The sequence below is a fragment of the Chiloscyllium punctatum genome, chromosome 16 (assembly GCF_047496795.1).
Source record: "Chiloscyllium punctatum isolate Juve2018m chromosome 16, sChiPun1.3, whole genome shotgun sequence".
NCBI lineage: Eukaryota > Metazoa > Chordata > Chondrichthyes > Orectolobiformes > Hemiscylliidae > Chiloscyllium > Chiloscyllium punctatum.
In genome coordinates, this window is record NC_092754.1 from 45,753,392 (window position 1) to 45,779,881 (window position 26,490).

The 26,490-nt window shown below is 42.9% G+C and overlaps 1 protein-coding gene across 3 annotated transcripts in view; it reads left to right on the forward strand.

Annotated features, from left to right (window-relative positions):
- The window catches only part of LOC140487179 (ephrin type-B receptor 2), a 718,490-nt gene that overhangs the window by 391,838 nt on the left and 300,162 nt on the right, over positions 1-26,490 (forward strand). For all 3 annotated transcript variants that reach the window (XM_072586828.1, XM_072586830.1, XM_072586829.1), the window contains one exon: positions 7,968-8,652. In XM_072586828.1, the coding sequence (XP_072442929.1) occupies positions 7,968-8,652 (685 nt within the window). The remainder of the gene's footprint in view (positions 1-7,967; positions 8,653-26,490) is intronic.

Genomic DNA, 26,490 nt, shown 5'->3' on the forward strand with positions numbered 1-26,490 from the left:
TTCGTAAGGCATTTGATAAGGTTCCCCATGGTAGGCTTATGCGGAAAGTCAGGAGGCATGGGATAGAGGGAAATTTGGCCAATTGGATAGAAAACTGGCTAACCGGTCGAAGGCAGAGAGTGGTGGTAGATGGTAAATATTCAGCCTGGAGCCCAGTTACAAGTGGAGTTCCGCAGGGATCAGTTCTGGGTCCTCTGCTGTTTGTAATTTTTATTAATGACTTAGATGAGGGAGTCGAAGGGTGGGTCAGTAAATTTGCAGATGATACGAAGATAGGTGGAGTTGTGGACAGTGAGGAGGGCTGTTGTCTGCTGCAGAGGGACTTAGATATGATGCAGAGCTGGGCTGAGGAGTGGCAGATGGAGTTCAACCCTGCCAAGTATGAGGTTGTCCATTTTGGAAGAACAAATAAGAATGCGGAATACAGGGTTAATGGTAGGGTTCTTAGTCAGGTGGAGGAACAGAGGGATCTTGGGGTCGATGTACATAGATCTTTGAAGGTTGCCACTCAGGTGGATAGAGTTTGTAAGAAGGCCTATGGAGTATTATCGTTCATTAGCAGAGGGATTGAATTCAAGAGTCGTGAAGTGATGTTGCAGCTGTACAGGACTTTGGTTAGGCCACAGTTGGAGTACTGTGTGCAGTTCTGGTCGCCTCACTTTAGGAAAGATGTGGAAGCTTTGGAGAGGGTGCAGAGAAGATTTACCAGGATGTTGCCTGGAATGGAGAGTAGGTCGTACGAGGATAGGTTGAGAGTTCTCGGCCTTTTCTCGTTGGAACGGCGAAGGATGAGGGGTGACTTGATAGAGGTTTATAAGATAATCAGAGGAATAGATAGAGTAGACAGTCAGAAACTTTTTCCCCGGGTACAATAGAGTGTTACAAGGGGACATAAATTTAAGGTGAAGGGTGGAAGATATAGGGGAGATGTCAGGGGTGGGTTCTTTACCCAGAGAGTGGTGGGGGCATGGAATGCGCTGCCCGTGGGAGTGGTAGAGTCAGAATCATTGGCGACCTTTAAGCGGCATTTGGATAGGTACATGGATGGGTGCTTAATCTAGGTTAGAAGTTTGGCACAACATCGTGGGCCGAAGGGCCTGTTCTGTGCTGTAATGTTCTATGTTCTATGTTCTATGTTCTATGAAGATTTCTGAGGGGGGGGGTGGGGGGCAGCTGTTGACTGCACCTCAAAGGATTAGATTACATTAGATTAGATTAGATTACTTAGATTAGATTAGATTACTTACAGTGTGGAAACAGGCCCTTCGGCCCAATAAGTCCACACCGACCCGCCGAAGCGCAACCCACCCATACCCCTACATCTACCCCTTACCTACACTACGGGCAATTTTTAGGATGGCCAATTCACCTGACCTGCACATCTTTGGACTGTGGGAGGAAACCGGAGCACCCGGAGGAAACCCACGCAGACACGGGGAGAACGTGCAAACTCCACACAGTCAGTCGCCTGAGGCGGGAAAGGAGTGCAGTATAGAGCAATGGAGAAGGATCTGAACAGAAGGGAAAACAAACATAGGGCAGAATCTGAGTAATGTGGGCTGTAGTGAGATTTCTGACAGAATTGGATGAGAATTAGCCCAAGTCAACTTCGGGAGCATCTTGCTCCATGTTTTATGTTGTTTGGCAAGCAGCGAGTCCAATTTCTCGCCAGACAGTGACAAGTTGCTAATTAAGGGGAGTTATTGCTTGTTAAACACCTTGCTAATGGCCCAGCTCACCTCATTAATATGCAGATGTGCTGAACAATGATGCTCATTGCCTCACACACATACGTGTCTGCTGCTCATATTCCTCCCTGTTTGTGTGCATAAAGTCACTGATTGCTGACACAACGGGATCCTTTTCTGCCTGGGGCTGTGCAGTTCCTGAACTTTGATCGTCTTCCCAGTGCCAGTAACCTAGAATGACTGTTCTTTGGTCAGCTGCAGAGCTGTCACTGTGAGGTCCTCATCTCTTTATGCTCCAAAACTTTCTAAGCCTAGCATTACCAACAAAGTGTCAGTACGTGATTTGGTTGGGTGGGCAGTGAGGATATGTGCAGGAGACTAGCATACTAAACATAACATAACATTAATAATAGGTGCAGGAGTAGGCCATCTGGCCTTTTGAGCCTGCTCCACCATTCAATACGAACATAGCTGATCTTTTCATGCACTCAGCTCCACTCACCTGCCCACTCACCGTAGCCCTCATTTCCTTTATTATTCAAAAATCAATGTATCTTTGCCTTAAAAACATTCAATGAGGTAGCCTCAACCGTTTCACTGGGTAGAGAATTCCACAAATTCACAATCATTTATGTGAAGAAGGTCTTCCTCAACTCAGTCCTAAATCTGCTACCTATTATTTTGAGGCTACGCCCTCTAGTTGTAGTTTCACCTGCCATGCAACAACCTCCCGGTTTCTACCTTATATTTTCACTTCATAAATTTATATGTTTCTATAAGATTCCCCCTCATTCTTCTAAATTCCAAAGAGTATTGTCCCAGTCTGCTCCATCTGTTCTCATAAGCCTACCCTCTCAACTCCGAAATCAACCTACTGAACTTCTTCGGCACACTTCAAATGCCCATACATCCTTTCTCAAGTAAAAACACCACAACTTCAGGTGTGGCCTCACCAGCATTCTCTACAGCTGCAGCATAGCTTCCCCCTTTTTAAACTCCATCCCTCGAGCAACGAGGGACAATATTACATTTGCCTTCTTATTTACCTGCTGCATCTGCAAAGCAACTTTTTATGATTCATGTACAAGGATACTCAGGTCCCTATGCAAAGCAGCATACTGTAATTTTTCACCATATAAATAATAGTTCATTTTGTTGTTTTTCATACCAGACTGGATAACCTCACATTTACCAACATTGTACTCCATCTGCCAAACTCTTGTCCACTCACATAACCCAACTATATTGCTCTACAGACTTTCAGTGACCTCTGCACACTTTGCTCTACCCCTCATTTTAGTGTCATCAGCAAACTTGGACACACTGTACTTGGTCCCAAACTTGAAATCATCGATGTAAATTGTAAACAATTACATTCCCCACTGATCCTGAGGCACACCACTAGCCGCTGATTGCCAACCAGAAAATCACCCAATTCCATTCATAGAGTCATAGAGATGTATAGCACAGAAACAGACCCTTCATGGCAACCTGTCCATGCCAACCAGATATCCTAAATTAATCTAGCCCCATTTGCCAGCACTTGGACCATATCCCTTTCAACCCTTCCCATTCAGATACCCATCCAGATGCCTTTTAAATGTTGCAATTGTACCAGTCTTCACCACTTCCTCTGGCAGCTCATTTCATACATGCACCACCCTTTGCAAGAAAAGGTTTCCCTTTTGGTTCCTTTTAAATCTTTCCCCCTCACCCTAAATCTATGTCCTCCAGTTCTGGACTCTCCCATCCCAGAGAAAATACCTTGTCTATTTACCCTATCCATGCCCCTCATGACTTTGTAAACTTCTTTGTGGTCACCCCTCAGCCTCTGATGCTCCAGGTAAAACACCCCCAGCCTATTCAGCCTCTCCCTATAATTCAAACCCTTCAACCCTGGCAACATCCTTGTAAATCTTTTCTGAACCCTTTCAAGTTTCATAACCTTCTTCCTGTAAGAGGAACAGCGGAATTGCACGCAATATTCTAAATGTGCCTTAAACAATGTCCTGTACAACCACAACATGACCTCCCAACTCCTACCCTCAATTCTCTGTCCAGTAAAGGAAAGCATACTAAACACCTTCATCACTACCCTAGCTACCTGAGAGTCCACTTTCAAGGAACTATGAACCTGCATTCCAAGATCTCTGTGTTCAGCAACACTCCCCAGGAAATTAACATTATGCAGAAAAGTCCTGCCCAGATTTGCCTTTCCAAAATGCAGCACCTCACATTTACCTAATTAAACCAATGGGACTTTAAAAAGGAGGAAAAGAATAAAGGCAGGGACCACATGGTCAGTGAGGAAAAGAGACTGTTATGTGCATTAGTCAAAGGGAAATGGTTCTGGTGGGTTTCTCTTTGGAAGGTCGGTGTGGCAGAAAGGCTTGTTTCCATACTGTAGGGAATCTAATCTAACTCAGAAACTCCCTTAGGTTCCCACCCCCCCCCCCACCTCTCCCACCCCCCCCCCCGCCAAAGTAGTTTAAAATCCACACAACTGTACGAGCAAAATCACCCATAAGAATATTGGTCCCATCATTGTTTGGGTGAAGACCATTCTTCTTGAATAGGTCCACCTTCCCAGAAACGGTCTCAGTTATTCAGAAATCTAAAGCACTCCGTCCTACTCCACTCCTTCAGCCAAGTATTGAACTGCTAAATCTGCCAATTCCTAGCCTCCCTACCACTTGTCAAAGGTAGTAATTTCAATCTGGCTGCTAACTTTCTAAATTCATACTTCAGGACTTAATTCCTCTTCCTACTTATGTCATTGGAACAACAGCGTATCATGACTAACGTGAACTAGTTCCCTCCTCCACCGCTCCACTCCCTCCCCCGCCCCGCTTTCTCCCGCCCCGCCAACCAAATTCCCTACAGCCACTCAATAACCTGAAGGACCCTTGCACAGGGAAGCATTACACTATCCCATTGTCACTAGAGCAGCTGCAGAAGTGCCTCTCTGTTCCCCTATCACTACAGTCCTAACCATCTTTTATCTCTCAGTTCTGTACAGCTGAAGGACCTAATGTGCTGAGGGTTTTGCTTTGGCTGCAATTCCCTGAGGCATTATCACCGTCTCAAGAACACAAAGTACCAGTTGGCTATTAGGATGGACCTGGGGGGACTCCTGCACTACTTGCCTCGCCTTATGCTTGCATGCGATGGTCACCTATTCCCTATTATGCAATGACAGCAATCATAGAAAGTGATAGCAATGATAGAAAAGGCAATGGTCCCAACACAGAAGCCCAGGAAGCACCACTTTCAAATCATCTCCAGTCTGAGAAGTACCTATCTACACTTACCCTCTGTTTCCTATCTTTCAACCAGCTTGTCATGCATGCTGCCAAGGACCCATCAATCCCAAATGTTTGTAATTTCCTAACCAACCTGCTATGTGGCACCTTATCAAATACTTTCTGAAAGTCCAAATCACAACATCCACAGCACTACTCTCATCCACTGCCTGTGAACACTCATCAAAAACTAATTCAATTTGTCAGACGTGACCTGCCCTTGACAAAGCCATGTTGACTGTCTCGTATAAACTTATCACATATTATTACTTCCATCAGTTTTCCCACTATTGACATCAAGATGATAGGTATGGATATTTGTTGGATATTCCTGAATGTGTGGAGCTGCTGACTAATTCAAGATTGTCAGTCTGACCTGCAGTATGGCACATTTGTGTATACTGGAAGCTACGTATGTTAAAATACAGGTCCTTGTCCTTTACGGGCAGAAAGAGTAATATACACACACTGTACTTTCAACTCAACAACTCTGTATGTGTGACGATGCTGCATTTGTCCCTTGCCTTATCCGACTAAAGTTTCATTAAAATGTTTATGATCTTTAGCAGTATCCTTGAAAATATTATTTTCCCTTTCCATTGGAGTTTAATCAATGAAATCTTTATAAACTGTCATTACAAATGCTAAACTCTTTGCTGAGTCAGCGATCATAATTGGTTATTTTGCTCTTTACATCATTCTTCTTGCTCATGATGGTTGTTACAAATTAGATGGACAGGAAGAACTGGACCAAAAATTTATTTAGGAACATGCTCTTATTTTCAGAGACACCCATTGCAGAATACTTGGAAATGCATTGTAAAATGGAGCTGAGTCAGCATGGCTTCATCAAAGGGAGATCAAGCCTGACAAATCTATTACAATTCTTTGAGGGGGTAATGAGCAAATTAAACAAAGGGAGAGTCAGTATAGCAAACTACTTGGATTTTCAAAAGGTCTTTGACAAAATGCAGCATAAGAGGCCACTAAATAAGATAAGAGCAAAGTATTGGTATGCATGGGTAAATAATCCTTTTCAGGATTTTCAGGACTAGTGTTGCTCTGCAGGGGTCAATGTTCGGATCGCAACTATACGCGCTATACATTAACAATCTGAACAAAGTAACTAAGGGCATTATTGTTAATTTTGCAGTTGATACAAAGTTAGCTGGAGGTGAAGATAGTGCTGAAGAAGCAAGGGGGCTGCAGAAGGACTTGGGAAAAGGAACATATGGAATACAATGTGGGAAATTATAAGGTTATGGGGAAAGGCTTTGCAAACCTAAAGCACAAAGGGAGTTGCAAGTCCTAATTCGGGATTCTCGAAAAATTAGTTGCACATTCAGTTGGCAGTTAGGAAAGCAAATGTAATGTTAGCACTTATTTTGAGAGGGTTAGAATACAAGTGCAGGAATGTACTGCTGAGGCTGTATAAGGTTCTGGTCAGACTGCATTTAGAATATTGTGAGCCCCATATCTAGGGAAGAATGTTCTGCTTTGGAATGGCTCCAGAGGAACTTCACAAAATGATCTTGGGAGTAAAGGGCTTGTCATATAGAGTCATAGAGATGTACAGCATGGAAACAGACCCTTTGGTCCAACCCGTCCATGCTGACCAGATATCCCAACACAATCTAGTCCCACCTGCCAGCATCCGGCCCATATCCCTCCAAATCCTTCCTATTCATATACCCATCCAAATGCCTCTTAAATGTTGCAATTGTGCCAGCCTCCACCACTTCCTCTGGCAGCTCATTCCATACACGTACCACCCTCTGCGTGAAAGCGTTGCCCCTTAGGTCTCTTTTTTATCTTGCCCCTCTCATCCTAAACCTATGCCCTCTAGTTCTGGACTCCCCCACCCCAGGAAAAGACTTTGTCTATTTATCCTATCCATGCCCCTCATAATTTTGTAAACCTCTATAAGGTCACCCCTCAGCCTCCGACGCTCCAGGGAAAACAGCCCCAAGCCTGTTCAGCCTCTCCCTATAGCTCAAATCCTCCAACCCTGGCAACATCCTTGTAAATCTTTTCTGAACCCTTTCAAGTTTCACAACATCTTTCCAATAGGAAGGAGACCAGAATTGCATGCAATATTCCAACAGTGGCCTAACCAATATCCTTTACACAGACTTTGGATCTTTAGTCGATGCAGTTTTGAAGGATGAGTGGATCATCTCATTGAAATTTCCACAATACTGAGAGGCATGTATAGAGTGGGCATGGATAAGATGTTTCCACTAGTAGGAGAGACTAGGAGGTGAGGACACAGCCTCAGATTGAAAGGACAACCTTTTAGAACTGAGAAGAGGAGGTATTTCTTCAGCTGGTGGATGGGGGATCTGTCGAATTCATTGCCCAGGCAGAGATAGATTTATTCTTGATTAATAATGGAATCAAAGATTACAGAAGAAAGTAGAAGAACAGAATTGAGAAATATATCATCCATAATCAAATGGCAGAGCAAACCTGATGGCATGAATGGTCCAATTCTGCTCCTTTGTCTTATTGCCATATGTTTTATAATGTATTCGAGCAGTTGAAATGTCCCCTGGTTGCAGAATCTTTAAGGCAGTCAACGTTGCATGCTCCCTTTCCAGGGACCTTGGCAGTGGTAGAAGAGAAGCGGGGAATGGGGTTTTACAATGTCCTCCACATCCCATTGCGCGTGACCCACAACTTGACATAATGCTCCTGCTTCAGTGTATAACAACGTGTTGAAAGCTCTGCTGAGACAGCTGAACATGATCACTTCAACACAGTTAACAATGGGAAAATCTCATCACTTTGTAACTGGGCTCATTTGGTAAAGGAGGTTGCTATCCCAAGAGAACAAACTGCATGAAAAACATTTCACAATTGTGTGGCTGCAGTCTGATCAACACAAGAGTCTTTTGTTGTGAAATAATCATTGGATTACATTGCACTACTGTTACCAGTGTCGGTGATTCTCACTCATTTACCCTTTCTGTTACAGTGGGAGGAAGTCAGTGGATACGATGAGTCTATGAACACAATAAGGACGTACCAAGTCTGCAATGTGTTTGAAGCCAGTCAGAACAATTGGTTGCGCACCAAATATATCAAGCGAAAAGGGGCTAAGCGTATTCATGTGGAAATGAAGTTTTCTGTACGGGATTGTAGCAGCATTCCCAATGTTCCTGGCTCTTGTAAAGAGACATTCAATCTCTATTATTATGAATCTAATACAGATTCAGCAACCAAGATAACTCCATACTGGATGGAAAATCCCTGGATAAAAGTTGATACGATTGCAGCAGATGAAAGTTTTTCCCAGGTGGATCTGGGAGGGAGGGTGATGAAAATCAACACGGAGGTCCGTAGTTTTGGACCAGTGTCAAAGAATGGCTTTTACTTGGCGTTTCAGGATTATGGAGGATGCATGTCCCTGATTGCAGTCAGGGTCTTCTACCGAATGTGCCCACTGGTGATCAAAAATGGGGCAATTTTCCAGAAGACCCTATCGGGAGCAGAAAGCACATCCCTGGTAGTGGCCCGTGGGACCTGTATTCCGAATGCTGAGGAAGTGGATGTGCCCATCAAATTGTACTGTAATGGAGACGGCGAGTGGATGGTCCCAATTGGCCGCTGCATGTGTAAAGCTGGCTACGAGTCTGTGGAGAATGGCACTGTGTGCCAAGGTAAGAGTGTGTTCACTTATTCATCCATCAAATACTCAGTGAGAAGCCTTATTAGTCACATAAGAAGATCAGAAGGGTTTTGACCCTGATTCCAGTTCACCAGTTGCAATTTTCTGATGTTTGGAGATTGCTGCTTTACCTGAGGGTTTAAGTTAAAAATACAAATGGCAATTCAAACAGTATGATGCCAATATGAAGTACTCTGATTGTTCCAAAGAAAACAGTACAGCCCAGGGAGACAATAATACTTCTTGTATCCATCATGGAACTTGACATTTTGGAATATGTCTTGCTGACTTTTCCTCAGTAAATTTTTCAATGATTGCTGTTTCCTGTCCAAATCTATGCCCATACCACTTGGCTATTACTCTCATGGTTTCTTTCCCCCCATCATTAAGGTTTGATCTGAATGTTGACACTTCCAGGCTCAGTCATGATTGCTTTTTAAAGTGTTCTGAAATGCATGAAACACCAATGACAGAGCAAACTTTTGATTTGCAGTAGTCTAAGAGGAGGTTTAAACTCCTAATTTACGTGATTATTATCTGTTAATATTTACTTGGATTGCAAACTATAAGAAGGAACATAAGTGCTGTTTTGACTTTCAATCAACAGTTCCAAAAAAGCCACAAGAAATGTTTGGTCTTTTAGAAAACTTTTTTTTTGTTTTGTTGATACATTTGTGAAGTGTTGGGTTTGATCAGCTGATCGAAATGTTTTTAATTTGATTACCGTGTGCGCCTGTTTTCTACTCCGTGATAATTAATGCTGGTATTGGACCTTACAAAGGCAGCCAAATTTTGAAAGAATTTTAGTTATATTTGAGATCACTGAATTTGTATAATTGTATTGTTACAGGAGCTGAACATAAACAAGATATTACATTGTTTTGTTCAATTCATGACAACAATAGTTTCCTGGTATGTAAGAAGGTTATTCACTCACAGCATCGGAATACTAACCTGTAAATACTAAACCTGAACCTCAGCTTTGCATTTTACTGTACAATGTATTGCATTCCAAATTATTGCAGTGATGAGCAAGTAATGAGTTACTGGTGCCATGCCAATAGCATCATGGTGCTCTTGTTAGCTGTTGTACTAAAGTGTGTTACGTAATGCATTGGGCGGCACGGTGGCACAGTGGTTAGCACTGCTGCCTCACAGCGCCAGAGACCTGGGTTCAATTCCCGCCTCAGGCAACTGACTGTGTGGAGTTTGCACATTCTCCCCGTGTCTGCGTGGGTTTCCTCCGGGTGCTCCGGTTTCCTCCCACAGTCCAAAGATGTGCAGGTCAGGTGAATTGGCCATGCTAAATTGCCTGTAGTGTTAGGTAAGGGGTAGATGTAGGGGTATGGGTGGGTTGCGCTTCGGCGGGGCGGTGTGGACTTGTTGGGCCGAAGGGCCTGTTTCCACACTGTAAGTAATCTAATCTATACCCCTCCCTGTGCTGTTGACTCCACATACAACTTGGTGAGATGCATCAGGTTCCAGAGATTATTTTACAGATGCCTATTTTTGCGGTGCAGTCAGAGTCTGGGTTTTGGAGCACTGCTCCTTCAACAAGTGGTTCATCAACAACCTGATGAGGAGCAGTGCTCTGAAAGCTAGTGCTTCCAATTAAACCTGTTGGACCTTAACCTGGTGTTGTGTGATTTTTAACCTTGTACACCCCAGTCCAACACCGGCATCTCCAAATCATGTCCAGAGATATGCAGACTAGGTGGACGATGGGTGTCAGTAAATTATAAGGATAGGGTAGGGGTGGGGGTGGACTTGATGGGCCAAATGGCTTGCTTCCACAATGTAGGGATTCAATGATTCTATGATTCTGCGGGCTTTCTGGGACTATCCCTTTTTCGTTCTCTCTCGGTGAATTGATTGATAGGATATGATATACAAATGGCTCAGATATCACAGTTCATCTCACTGACAATTCCCAGAAGGACATTAACTGGCTGGTTTGCGTTAACCACTTTGTAGTCCTGAGTCTGCCCCTGCCTCAACTCATCTGCTGCTGAAGCCCTCAGCTGTGCCTTTTTTAACTGTTGCTTTTGAATATTCCGATGTACTTCTGGTCAGTCTCCCACTTTCTATGCTAAACCTCAAGTCATTCAGATACTACCCTCTGCGTGAACAAGTTTCCCCTTCGGTTCCTTTTATATCTTTCCCCTCTCACCCTAAACCTTTGCGCTCTGGTTCTGGACTCCCTCTTCTCAGGGAAAATACTTTGTCTATTTACCCTATCCATACCCCTCATAATTTTAAGGTCACCCCTCAGCCTCCAGGGAAAACAGCACCAGCCTATAGCTCAAATCTCTCAATAGCTCAAATCCTCCAACCCTGGCAACATCCTTGTAAATCTTTTCTGAACCCTTTCAAGTTTTACAACATCCTTCCAATAGGAAGGAGACCAGAATTGCACGCAATATTCCAACAGTGACTGAACCAATGCCCTGTACAACTGCAACATGATCCCCCAACTCCTGTACTCAATACTCTGACCAATAAAGGAAAGCATACCAAACGCCTTCTTCACTATCCTGTCTACCTGTGACTGTACTTTCAAGGAGCTATGAATCTGCACTCCAAGGTCTCTTTGTTCAGCAACATTCCCTAGGACCTTACCATTAAGTGTATACGTCCTGCTAAGATTTGCTTTTCCGAAATGCAGCACCTCGTATTTATCTAAATTAAACTCCATCTGCCACTCCTCAGCCCATTGGCCTATTTAATCAAGATCCCGTTGTAATCTGAGGTAACCTTCTTTGCTGTCCACTACACCTCCAATTTTGGTGTCATCTGCAAACTTACTAACTGTACCTCTTATGCTCACATCCAAATTATTTACGTAAATGACAAAAGGTATTGGAACCAGTACCAATCCTTGTGGCACTCCACTGGCCACAGGACTCCAGTCATTAAAAGACATTTTTAAATTAAACGAGCTTCTTTGCACTGGTGAAAGTTAGTCTGGGTATTAACATCTTTACTTACTGTGAGCACCTTTTTGTTGAAGCTGTTATCAGATCACGTGGATAGACCTGGGTATGTTTTTGAGTCCGACAACATGAAGGAACTGAATCATCACAAAGACAGTTCAGGCAATGACTGTCAAGCTCTTGCTTCAATTTAGCTGTTAGTCACAGTACCATTGTTTAAATTGATAAACAACTGGAAAGATGAAGGCAGATGTTAAAAACAAATCACAATCTTCACAGTGAGTCAGTTTTTAAAAGACAGCTGGAGACTTGCTCTTTACTTGTGGATTAGAGCAACAAGGAGAATTCAGAATCAGGAGCAGCCATATCTTGCTCATTCTACAAAAAACATTGTAATCTTCATCTTACCCCAAGCAAACAAAACTTCACACCTTAAAATAAGTTACTGCTAAAAGCATTGTGACACAGAAACCAAACCACGGAAATCATCTTTCCTTCCCAACCTGTCTCAGTTCTTTCTGAAGCAGATAGGTCAACTTAAGTTTGTCTTTAAGAATCAAAAGAATGTTCAACCCAACATTTCCTCTAAACACAAACTAACAGCAGTATATATCGGATTATTCTTCTCTAATTTACAATAATGTTGTAGAAAATATTTTAACAGCTCACAAGCTAAAAGTAGCAATGATGCTGACTGATGCTGGGTGTTGACAGTGTGGAGCCTCCTCTGTATTGGACAATCAGATAGAGCCTGGCAATGTATTTGGGCAGATTTCCAATAGAATTTCCGGAATTAGAAGTAAATCAGGAAAGATGGTAGAATGAATCTTTGGCGTTTTGGTGTTTTGGTGTTCATTTGACGTTTTTGCAGCATTTTTTGCCATGACATCTAGCAAGTTGTTTTGCTGTATCTTACCATCATTTACTTACCACATCCCAATGGTGTCACTCATAACCTATAACAGTCCAAATTTACCACACACTGTTCCCAGATGAATTGGCCATTCAACAGATATCCCAGAAACAACTGTATTCAGTTCATCAAAGGCGTCTTTAAAAGCCTGAACAAGCAGTGCCAGCCCAGAGCTGCCTTGCACAATTCCTCACATTTGAATTGAATTGAACTAAATTAGTTTTATTGTCACATGTACTTAAATGAATACAGTGAAAAGTTTATACATTGCCACTTACAGCACCATCTTAGCTACAGCTCCTTCAATTACAAGATCTCAGAAAATAGAGAAATAAGAAGTATGGCATTGCAGAAATAAAAGTCCTATACCAGACCACGCTGGCACCTAGCGTCCAGCCTGCACTGGGCCGAGGCTCCAGACCATGCAGGGCTTCAACTGGAGGATCATGATTGGGGAGACCACTCTGAAATCGCCTTGAGATCAGGAGACCATGCTGAGGCAATGTCAGGCCAGCACATACTGCCAGAAGTAAGCCATGCCACACTGGGGGAGGGGGGGGGGGCACCCTACCAGGCCGAGAGGTCACCACAGGAGGCTGCTATGCCAGGTCGAGATGACTCCTCGTCATGTCTGTGCTGAGGCTGGGAGTCGACCAGAAGCCATGAATTGGTGGTGGCCAAGAGTCTGTGGAAATTGTCTAGGAAATTACAGGCTGACGAATCTGACATCTGTGGTGGGGGAGCTCTTAGACAAGATACTGAGGGACAAGATGTATGCACATTTGGAAGAAAATGTACTTGTTAGTGACAGGCAGTAGGTTTTGTACGGGGAATGTCATGTCTCACCAACCTGACTGATTATCTTTGTCACCTCTTCAAAAAAATTCAATGAGGATGTAGTTTATATAGATTTTGTGAAGGCATTTAACAAAGCCCCATATGGCAGGTTGGTACAAAAACTAAAATCACATGAAACTAAGGTGAGCTGCCGAGATGGATACAAAACTGACTTGGTCACAGAAGACACAAGGTAGCGGTGGAAGAGTATTTTTCAGAATTGAAACCTATAACTAGTGGTGTTCATAGGGACCTGTTATTTGTAGTACACATAAATGAACTGGAGGAAAATGTGGGTGGTCTGATTAGTAAGTTTGCAGATGACTCAAAGATCGGTGGAGTTGCTGATAGTGCTGACAATTGTGAAAGAGTGCAACAGGATTTAGATAGATTGATGACTTGGGCACAGAAATGGAAGATAGAGTTTAATCCAGACAAATGTAAGATGATGCATTTTGGAGGATCAAATTTAGGCGTGAATTATACTGTAAGTGGCAGAACCCTTTAGAACATTAATATACAGACGGACCATGCAGTTCCCTCCAAATGGCAACACAGATGGCCAAGGTGATTAAGTTGGCATATGGCATGCTTGTCCACCAGCCAGGGCATGGAGTACAAGGGTTGGAAAATCATGTTGCAGCTGTATAAAACTTTTGTTAGACCACATTTGGAGTATAATGTGCATTTTTGGTCGTCACACTACCAGAAGAAATAGAAACTTTGGATTAAGTGCAGAGAAGATTTGCTAGGGTGTTGCGTGGTCTTGAGGGCATTGGCTATGAGGAAAGGTTCAAAAGACTAAAATTGTTTTTAGATTAGATTACCTACAGTGTGGAAACAGGCCCTTCAGCCCAACAAGTCCACACCGACCCTCCAAAGAGCATCCCACCCCACTCTGACTAATGCAACTAACAATTATGGACAATTTAGCATGGCCAATTCACCTGACCTGCACATCTTTGGAATGTGGGAGGAAACTGGAGTACCCAGAGGAAACCGGAGTACCCAGAGGAAACCCACGCAGACACGGGGAGAATGTGCAAACTCCACACAGACAGTCGCCCAAGGCTGGAATTGAACCTGGGACCCTGGTGCTGTGAGGCAGCAGTGCTAACCACTGAGCCACCATGCTGCCCACTTTCTCTGGAAAGACAGTGGTTGAGAGGAGACCTGATCGAGGTCTACAAAATTATGAGAGTCATAGATAGTTTGGATAGTCAGAAGCTTTTTCCCAGAGTTGAAGTTTCAATTACAAGAGGGCACAGGTTCAAGGTGAAAGGGAGAAAGTTTAAGGGTGATGTGCAAGGAAAGCTTTTCACACAGAGTGGTAAGATCCTAGAACGCACTGCCAGAGAGATGGTGGAAGCAGGCACATTGGTGACATTTAAGAGGCATGTGGCTGGTTGCATACATAGGGTGGGGGAAATAGAGGGATATGGACCAAGTAAGGACAGAAGGTTTTCTTAGTTTAGTTAGGATATGATGATCATTAGCAGGCCGATTGTGTTAAGAGCCACAAAGTTATGCTGCAGCTCTGTAAAGCCCTGGTCAGACCACACTTGGAGTGTTCAGTGCTGGTCGTCTCATTATAGGCAGGATGTAGAAGTTTTAGAGTGGGTGCAGAGGAGATTTACCAGGATGCTGCATGGACTGGAGAGCATGTCTTATGAAGAAAGGTTGAAAGAGCAAAGACCTTTCTCATAGGAGTGAAGACGGGTGAGAGGTGACTTGATAGAGGTGTACAAGATGATAAGAGGCATTGATAGAGTGGATAGCCAAAATTTCTTTCCCAGGGCAGAAATGCCTATCATGAGGGGGCATAATTTTAAGGTGATTGGAGGATAGTTTAGGGGAGATGTCAGAGGTCGGTTCTTTACACAGAGTGTGGTGGATGCATAGAATGCACTGCCAGCTGTGGCCGTAGCGTCAGATACATTAGGGATATTTAAGCGACTCTTGGATAGGTGCATGGATGAGAGTAAAATGAAGGGTAGTTTGATCTTAGGGAAGGATAAAAGGTCAGCACAATATCAAGGGCTGAAGGGCTTGTGCTGTGGTTCTGGAATTGGAAGTCAGTGCCTCAATTGGTGCATGATTGTCAATCGCTATACACAGAACTTGCAGCTTACAGGGAACATTGGTCCCAGCACTGATCCTTGGAGAACGCCACTAGCATCATACGGTCTAAAAATGCAACCAGGACTCATTGTTTTCAGTCCTAAAGTCACACTCAGCTGACCCTCCTTTTCCATTAGCCTCCAGTTTCTTAACTGGACTTTTATGTGTTACTTTCTGAAGGACTTTCTGAAAAACCAAAACATTAACATTCACCATAAAACCATCTTCAACCTTCTGTATTACTTCATCATAAAATTTGATGAGATTAATCAAGCATGATCTATCTTATACAAATCCATGCTGGGTCACCTTCATTCATTTAATTCTGTCCTCTTGTTTTCTTCCAACTGTTTATTTTCTAAAACTTCATCCAGTGCAGGTGTTATAATAATCTGCAGTTAATTCAACTCCTCTTCTCCCCTTTCCTGAACAAGACTATCACATTTACCATTCTCGAATCCTTCAATGTATTTTGAGAAGGTTAGCAATTATGGTCATCCATAAGTAACCTAGGTGCCAAGGTGATGAACTGGATGGCTTCTTCATTCTAAGGAATCCAATTTTCCCTCCATCCATTCTGTAAGCAAGAGCCTATGTCATCTCTGCTTCTATCAACAATTTGTCAGCATCCTTTCCCTCTGTAAACAACAGTACAGTATAATGTTCTCATTCAACTTTCTAACATTTACCCCCAAGCAGATATCTTTGTTCCTTAGGGACTCCATGCTACCTCCTTCAATCTGCTTTCTATTTACACGCTGATGGGTACACTATCATTTTTTGGCTCCCTTTTATGTTAACTGCCATTCTATTCTCATATTCCGTATTTGTCAGTCTTATTTTCCTCTTAGTTCCATTCTGGACTTAATGTATTTGAGCTGGCCCTTGCTTAAAGAATTTGCCTGACAAAAAATCATGCACCTTATTTTATTTACTCTTCCATCATATTTACTAACTCCTTCATCATCTAAAGTCCCGAGCTTTGGTTCCCTTACTTTAGCCTGTTGTAGAATATACGAAGCCTCTATCTGAAATTTCTTTTCTTCAAAGATCATGAGTTGTTCTATTACAGATTTTCCTGCCAGTTTTTGGTTCTATTCAACCATGGCTGGATTCCATGTAAACACAGAAAACAGGAGCAAACCTTGGCCCACCCTGTCATTCAATATGATGGGAGCTAGCCCTGGATCACAATGCCATATGCCATCCTGTTCCCACATCTCGACAACATATTCAGTGATTTGTTTGTCCCAGCCTTCTGTGGTAGAGAATTCCACAGACGTATCACCCTCCAGTTGAAGAAATATCTCCTCATCTTTATCTGAAATGGCGCAGCCCATAGACTGAGACCATGTCCTCTTGTTCTATACACTCTGACCAGACAAACATCTTTACATCCAGCCTGATCAGTGCTGTTAGAACTTTGTACATTTCAATTAGATCTCCTATCATTTTTCTAAACCCCAGTGAACACTGGCCCCATCAACCAAATTTGTCCTCATATAACAAACTTGACATCCCAAGAATCAACCTGGTAAACCTTTGCTGCATGTGTAGCAAGCATGTCTTTTTTTCAGTCATAGAGTCCTACAGCACAGAGACAGGCCCTTTGGCCCAAACTGATTGATGTCAACCAAAATGTCCATCCACGCTAACCCCATTTCCCTGCACTTGGCCCATATCCTCGTAAACCTTTTCTATCCATGTATTTGTCCAAATGCATTTTAAATGTTGTTAATGTACCAGCCTCAAACACTTCCACTGGCAGTTCATTCCATAGGTGTGTTACCCTCTGTGTAAAAATGTTGTCCCTCAGGTTCCCTTTTATTCTTTCCCCTCAAACGTTAAACTGATGCCCTCCAGTCCTTGATTCCCCAACTCTGGCAAAAAGACTGAGTGCATTCACCCTAACCATGCCTCTCAAGATCTTATACACTTCAATATGATCCCCCCCTCAGTCTCCTCTGCTTTAAAGAAAAATCTACTAGCTTGTCCAACCTCTCCCTATAACTCAGACAGTTGAATCCTGGTCGCATCCTTGTAAATTTCTTCTGCACTCTTTCCAGTTTAATAACATCCTTCCTGTAACAAGGTGACCAAAACTGAACTCAATATTCCAAGTGCAGCCTCACCAATGTCCTGTACAACTGCAACGTAACCTCCCAACTTCGATGCTCAATGCCCTGACTGATAAAGGCCAGTGTGCCAGAAGTCTTCTTCACTGCCCTGACTACCTGTAACTCCACTTTCAGAGAACCATGCACCTGAACTCCAAGGTTCCTCTGTTCCATTACGTTCCTTTAGCCCTACTATTCACCATGAAACTCCTACCTTGATTTGACTTTCCAACCTCTCATGCATAGCTACATTAAACTCCATTTGCTTTTCTCAGCCTACTTCCCCAGCTGATCAAAATCCTGCTGCAATTTCTGATAGCCTACCTCACTGTCCACGAGATCACCTATATTAATGTCATCTGCAAATTTACTGAAGGAGACCAAAAGAGTACTTATCAAGGTGGTCTTATCAAGGCCTGATACAGCTGCAGTAAGATTTCCTTGCTCCTGTACTCGAACCCCTTTGCAATATATGATTTGCTTTCTTAATGACATGCTGTTCCTGCATATTTGCTTTCAGTGACTGGTGTACAGGGACACCCAGATTTGTTTGTACAACAACATTACACACCTATCATTGTTTAAATAATGCTCAACTGAAGTGGATAACTTTACATTTAGCAGTGTTGTACCGCAACTACCATATATTTGCTCACTCACTCAACTTGTCTGTGACATGTCTGCATGGCTAAAGAATTCATGCAGGGGGCAGGAATTCAGATTCTTAGATTATTGGGATCCTCTGTGGGGCAGAAGTGACCTGCTTAAGAGGGAACTGGAGTGGGCAGATTTACTAGTGGTACAAGGGAGGGTTTAAACTAAATTGGTGGGTGTGGGATTCTTAACAGCAGGGAAGGAAGTGCAAGGCTGGAAGGGGATACAGTAATCAGAAATAGGAAGTTGAAGAGACAGGTCAGGCTGGAACACGACAGGAATAAGGGAGGTCTGTTGGAGTAAACTGCATCTATTTCAATGCAGAAGGACTGACAGATAAGGTCGATGAATTCTGGGCCTGGATAGGTATGTGGGATTGGGATATTATCACCATTACAGAAAAATGGCTCAGGAAGGGACAGGACTAGCAGCTTAATGTGGCAGGGTACAGGTGCTTTATGTGGGTCAGAAATGGAGGAAAGAGGGAAGGGTGTGTTGCATTTCTTGATTAAGGCTAGTATCACAGCAGTAATCAGAGATTAAACAACTGAGGGATCATCCAGTGAGACTTTGTGGGTGAAGCTAAGAAATAAGACAGGGATGGTGACGTAACTGAGATTTACTATAGGCCCCCAAATAGTCGATGGGAATTAGAAGAACAAATATGCAGGGAGATTAGAAGAGTGGCAAGAGCAATAGGGTGTTCAAAGTTTGTGAGAAGATTTGTAGCTCGGGTGCTCGTTGTTGTGGTTCTGTTCGCCGAGCTGGGAATTTGTGTTGCAGACGTTTCGTCCCCTGTCTAGGTGACATCCTCAGTGCTTGGGAGCCTTCTGTGAAGCGCTTCTGTGATGTTTCCTCCGGCATTTATAGTGGCATGAATACTAGTGGGGCAGGATCATAGGACACAGAATTTATGGTAAGAGATCAAAGTGTCATACAACTGATCGATGTATTGAACAAATGTAGATTCACTTAGAATGGGTTGCAGTTTTCTATTAATTAATATGTAATTCCCAGAACTTTTTTCAAGTCACATTCCCAAGATAAATTAAGGTTTTATAAAAAATAAGATGAAGTTTCATCTCAGACAATGCATTAAAGGTATGAGGTATGTCTGTATTCCAACTGTGAGTCAGATTAGTTCTATTTGCAAAGTAGGAATTTATAAAATGCCACGTTGACTGACTGCCCTCAGATGGTGTGTTTTTTGAACAAAATAGAATGTATCTGCAAATACAAATCTGCAAATGCAAATTTATCCCATAGACTCATGTATGTGTATGGGAGAGAGGGTGTGTTGTGTATGAATGTGGGAGAGAGGGACAGACTGTGTGAGAGTGTGTTTGTGTGCATGCTTGATAGAATGTGTGCACGATTGTGACGGAGTATATGCTTGTGAGAGGGTTTTGAGTAGATTTGTGTGTATAAGTGAGTGTGTGTGTCTGAGAAAGAGCATGTGTATGAGAGAGGATCTGCGTAAGTGTGTGAGTGTGATCGAGTGTGCATGTGCATGTGCTTGTTTGTGAGTGTAGTGAGGTAACCTAAAGTGTGACATGAACCCAAGATCCTGGTTGAGGCCACCTTCATGGATACCGAACTTGGCTATCAGCCTCTGCTCAGCCGCTCTGCGTTGTTGCGAGTCCTGAAGCCTGTCTTGGAGAACGCTCACCTGAAGATCTGATGCCGAATGTCCTTGACCACTGACATGTTCCCCCACTGAGAGGGAACATTCATGTCTGGCAATTGTTGCGCGGTGTCCATTTATCCGTTAGCGTGGCATCTACTTGGTCTCACCAACATACCATGCCTCGGGGCACTCTTGCCTGCAGGTAATGGATGCTACCACTGTACATGGGCTCACCACCCACCACATGCATGACAGGTACACATGTGACTCAGCCAACATTGTCTATCTCATACTCTGCAGGCAAGGATGAACACCCCACTAGCCAAAAGAACAGCAGAGCAAAATAACTGCAGAATCTTTGAGAAATAATTAATGATGCGCACAACAGACTCTGTAAATACAACCGGGAAATTTTGCACCAAAAATCTTTGCTCACTTATGTAACAGATCATGAATGAACAGACACAGTACAATAAGCCATAGATGTTGGACACCAACAAACACAGAAAATGAAAAAACTAACCATGCAAAAAAAAACTAGACAAACTTACACAAAGTAACAACACTGACAACACAGAAACTTATCTGACCGAACCTTAACAGACACTGAAAAAGCTATAAGTGGATTACGTAAGAGGATTAAATTTACAACTGCCAGGATGCGGACAAGAAAGATTTCTTAGCGGCATTGGAAACAACACTAAAAGACAACCAACTCACAGGAGAAACTCAGCAAACTATCAGACAGATAGTCGCAACAAAATTAAGCAGAAAAAAGGAAGGAAACACACTCAATACACAACAAAGGAAAGCACTGGAAAGCTTAAAAAAAGATAAAAACATTGTTATCCTACCTGCAGACAAAGGACAGTCATTCTAAATTGAAGAGACTACATTGAGAAAGCGAATGCACTACTTCCAGATACCAACACTTATGAACAAGTGGCAATAGACCCGACCCCACAACTAGAGATCCAAATCACACCCCTACTCAAAAACCTTCAGAAATCTGGAGAAATAAATAAGGCCGACTTCTAAAAAATGAAAACAGATGGATCCAACACACCATGCTTCTACGGATTACTCAAAATTCACAAACCAGGAGCCCTCAGACCCATAGTCTCACTACCTGGAACAGCAACTTACAGATTGGTCAAGGAGCTACACCAAGGTCTAAAACACTTAGTAGAAGACTCATGCCACTTCATCCACTCCACCCAAGAATTCCTGAAGACGATTAAAGACACTAAGATCGAAGAGGATGAAATAATGGTCTGCTTTGATGTAACAGCCCTGTTTACAACAATCAACGTTAACCTGGCCAAGCAAATACTGACTACACAATTAGAAGACCCAAAGGCATACACACCAAACACCACTAACTTCATCAGCAATGACAGTATTGTCAAGCTAGTGGACCTATGCCTTACTACACACCTCACCTTCAACAACAAAACCTCCAGACAAACCAATGGAACACCCATGGGATCTCCAAGATTAGGGTTCTTAGCGGAGGCAGTAATGCAGAGACCCGAACAAACAGCTCTGCCAACCATCCAACCCAAACTTTGGATCCGCTACATGGATGACACCTTTGTCATCACTAAATGAAACAAATTAAAGAAAACCTTCAAGACCATCGATAATACCGTTACTGGCATAAAATTCACAAAAGAGGAGGAAAACAACATCAACTGCCATTCCTGGATGTCGTAGTAGAGCGAACAGCCAATGGGGAACTTCAAACTAACGTCTACAGGAGAATAACACATACAGACCAAATGTTGAACTACAAAAGAAATCATCCCAACATCCACAAACAAAGCTGCATCAGAACATTATTTCAACACACTGCAGAACAGAGGAGAAGCAGAGCAGAGGAAAATCACCTATACCGTGTATTCAAAAAGAATGGGTACCCAATGAACACAGTCCGTTGATTACTCAGCAACAAACCCAAACAAGCAGACAAAACACATCCAGAAACCCTAGCCCCACTCTCCCCTACATCAAAGACATCTTGGAAATGACTGCCAGACTACACAGATCCCTTGGCATCATGGTAGCCCACAATCCCACCAACACTCTAATACAGCAGCTAATGAACTTGAATGACCCTATACAGACAAGTAAAACTAATGTCATTTACAAAATACCGTACAAGAACTGTAACAAACATTACATTGGACAAACAGGCAGAAAACTAGCCACCAGGATACATGAACATCAACTCACCACAAAACAACATGACCCTCTCTCACTAGTATCCTTACATACAGTTAAGGAAGGACACCACTTTGCCTGGGACAACACATCCATCCTAGGACAAGCCAAACAGAGACACGCACGAGAATTCCTAAAAGCATGACATTCAAACCGGAATTCTATCAACAAACACATCGAGTTAGACCCCATCTACCACCCCCTGAGAAAAACAACAAGAAATGACATCACCGCTGGAAATGATATCACCAACCCAAGCATATAAATAGAAAGCAGGAATTGTCAACAGTGCCTCACCAGGAGGCCCACTGAAGATGTTACCTAGTAAGGTGACAAAACATCTGGAAATGAACCTTCCAGCTCAGCGAGCAAACCTACATCCAGAACATGTAAATAACGAGTGAATTGGTGATAGGATCAGCCGCTGAGCAGTTATTTCATTAATCCAATATTAATGATACGATGATCACTCTTACCCAACTGTTCATCCACACACTCTTAATTCATTGGGCTCCCTCTTTCACAGGCACCATATCCAGAATTGCTTCTTTAAGCATTGAATTGAGAACATACTGGTCTCTTGAACACACTTCAGAAACATCCTGTCTCCCTTACCCTGGGTGCAAGGCCTGGTACAGTTGGTTGCACACACTATCCTCATTCTGTAGACCTTGCACATCTTTGTGATTTGATTTGATTTATTATAGTCACATGTACCTAGGGATAGTGAAAAGCTTTGTTTTGCAAATGTATTACAACGTCAAAAGAATGCATGGTCAGTTTAAGACAGAAGGTGCTTTTCTAAGTTTAAAGTATGGCAAATGCTGCCAGTATACAGAACAACTGGGATACAGGCTGTTCCAAAATAGTTATATGTAACAATTGGCTGGTAAGTGGATAACTGAGTTTTGGTTGCTGTTTTGACAAGTCCAATTTGACCAATTGATTTAAACCAAACATTCAGCCCTTCAAAGTCAATCAAATTTAAAACCTGATGATACTGAAAGCCTGAAGCCAATCATATTATAAGAATTTCAGGTGGAATCAGAGGTATAAATGAGGGCATTTTGATAATTGATCAGAGCAACTCCATTGAACACAAAAGCAGATTTCATCTGAAAGGGCTCGCAAAACAAAATCTCTCTGAAAGCACAATCTATCAAAGGTACCTTTTCCAGTAAAATCAGTAAAAAGAAAGAAGATGGAGAAGACAGCAGAATCTCAAGGACAGAGAAGATTCAGAAGAATGGAAGGAAGCAGGTGGAAGTGAGCAACAGGGTGATGATGATGGGAGATTTTAAATTTCCCAACATTGATTGGAATTCACTTTGTGTGAGAGTTTTAGATGGAGCAGAATTTGTAAGGAGCATCCAGGAGGGTTTAATAGAGCAATATGTAAATAGTCCGACTCAGGAAGGGGCCATACTGGACTGGTGTTGGGGAATCAGCCCGGATAGGTGGTTGAAGTTTCAGCTGGGGATTACTTGGGGAATAGTGATCAAAATTCTGTAAGTTTTAGAATACTCATGGACAAAGATGAGAGTGGTCCTGAAGGAAGAGTGCTACATTAGGGAAGGCCAACTATAGCAAAATTTGGTAGGAGCTGAGGAATGTGGATTGGGAGCAGCTATTTGAGGGTAAATCCACATTTGATCTGTGGGAGACCTTTAAAGCGAGGTTGATTAGAATGCAAGACAGACATGTCCCTGTGAAAATGAGGGATAAAAATTGCAAGATTAGGGAACCATGGATGACAAGTGAAATTGTGAGACTAGCTAAGAGGTAAAAGAAAGCATACATAAGGTCCTGGCAACTGAAAATAGACAAAGCTTTGGAAGAATATTGGGAAAGTGGGACCAATCTGAAATGAGGAATTAAGAGGGCCAAAAGGCGTCATGAAATATCTTGAGCAAACAGGGTTAAGGAAAATCACAGCCTTTTATTTGTACATGAGGAGTAAGAGGTCAAGTAGAGAAAGAGTTTGCCCACTCAAGGACAAAGGAGGGAAGTTATGTGTGGACTCAGAGAAAACTGGTAAGTTTCTTAATGAGTACTTTGCATCGGTATTCCTTGAGGAGAGGTTAGGGATGTTGAGGTTAGGGATAGATGTTTGATTACTACTGTAGGTCAAGTCAGCATAATAAAGGAGGAAGTATTAAGAATTCCAAAAAGCATTAAGGTGGACAAGTCCCCAGGTCCGAATGCAATCTATCCCAGATTATGGAGGGAAGTGGGAGAGGAAATAGCTGTGGCCTTTGCAACACCCTGGAACATGGGTGAGGTCCCGGAGGACTGGAAAATTGCTAATGATGCCCCTTTGTTTAAGAAGGGTAGCAAGGACAATCCAGGTAATTATAGACCGGTGAGCCTGACATCAGTGATAAGGAAGATGCTGGAGAAGATGCTGAGACATAGGGTCTAGATTAAATTAGATTCCCTACAGTGTGGAAACAGGCCCTTTGGCCCAACCAGTCCACACAGACCCTCCAAAGAGTAACCCACCCAGACCCCATTTCCCTCTGACTAATGCACCTAACACTAGGGCAATTTAGCATGGCCAATTCACCTGACCTGCACATCTTTGGATTGTGGGAGGAAACCTAAGCACCAGGAGGAAACCCATGCAGACACAGGGAGAATGTGCAAACTCCACACAGACAGTCTCCAGAGGCTGGAATTGAACCTGGGACCCTGGTGCTGTGAGGCAGTACTGCTAACTACAGAACCACCGTGCCATCCATTTGGAAAAAAATTGGCTTATCAGTGACAGGCAGCATGGTTTTGTGTAGGGAAGGTCATGTCTTACCAACTTAATAGAAGTCTTTGAGGAAGTGACAAAGTTGATTGAGGGAAGGGCTGTAGATGTCATATACATGGACTATAGTGAAGCATTTGACAAGATTCCCCATGGTAGGCTGATGAAGAAAGTGAGATTGCATGGGGTCCAGGGTGTATGAGCTAGATGGATAAATAACTGGCTGGGCCACAGGAGCCAGAGTGTAGTTGTGGTGTTCCACAGGGATACGTGCTGGGACCACTGTTTGTGATACACATAAATGATCTGGAAGAAAGTATAGGTCATCCGATAAGCAAGTTTGCAAATGACATTAATATTGGCAGAGTTGCAGATAGTGAAGGGGACTGTCAAAGAATACAGCAGAACATAGATAGATTGGAGAGTTGGGCAGAGAAATGGCAGTCGGAGTTCAATCTGCGAAAATGTGAAGTGATGCATTTTGAAAGATCCAATTCAAGAGCAAACTATACAGTGAATGGAAAAACTCTATACAGTGTGGAAAATAGATGTACAGAGAAATCTGGATGTTCAGGTCCATTGGATCCTGAAGGTGGCATAACAGGTCAGCAGAGTGGTCAAGAAGACATATGGCATGCATTCCTTCATCAGACAGGGTATTGAGAACAAGAGTTGACAGGTCATGTTATAGTTGTATAGGACTTTGGTTCAGCCACATTTGGGATACTGCGTACAGTTCTAGTCGTCACATTACCAAAAGGATGTGGATGCTTTGGAGAGGGTGCAGAGGAAATTCACCAGGATGTTGCCTGGTATGGACAGCGCAAGCAATGAAGAGAGATTGAGTAGATTAGAGTTATTTTCATTAGAAAGATGAAGGTTAAGGAGGCACCTGATTGAGATCTACAACATCATGAGAGGTATAGACAGGGTGGATAGTAAGCAGCTATTTCCCAGAGTAGGGTACTCAGTTACTAGGGGTCATGACTTCAAGGTGAGAGGGGAAAGGTTTCAGGGAGATATTCATGGAAAGTTCTTTACGCAGAGGGTGGTGCGTGCCTGGAACGCGTTGCCAGCAGAGCTGGTGGAGGTGGGCATGATAGCGTCATTTAAGATACATGAATGGGCAGGGAGCAGAGGGATACAGATCCTTTGAAAATAGGTGACAGGTTTAGATAGAGGATCTGGATTGGCACAGGCTTGGAGGGCAGAAGGGCCTGTTCCTGTGCTGCAATTTTCTTTGTTCTTTGAAGACAGCACAAGAGACTGTATGGAGAGATTAAGTTAACTTAATGTTTAATAATTGTCTTATCGAGCAGCATTTTCATAGAGTTGGTGTCAGATAGTAATTCATCAACAAAAAAGGGGGCTCAGATTTCTTAATAGTTTTTGTTTAGTTTTCACTCTCAGGTATAGAAAAATAAATGTTTTTATCTTTAAACAGAGGAAATCAGGAGTTTTCTTTCACTCACTGACATCTTTAGCAGATTACGAGGCGAGGCGAGCTTTTCTGGGTGTTTTAGTTTTAGTTAGCAGAGGGGTTCAATCTCCATGTCGCAACAACAGTACAGTCAGATCATATCAAACAAGGACATACAGATCATAAAATGCTTAAACAGAGCAAGATGCACAGTTACACTGCACAGCAAG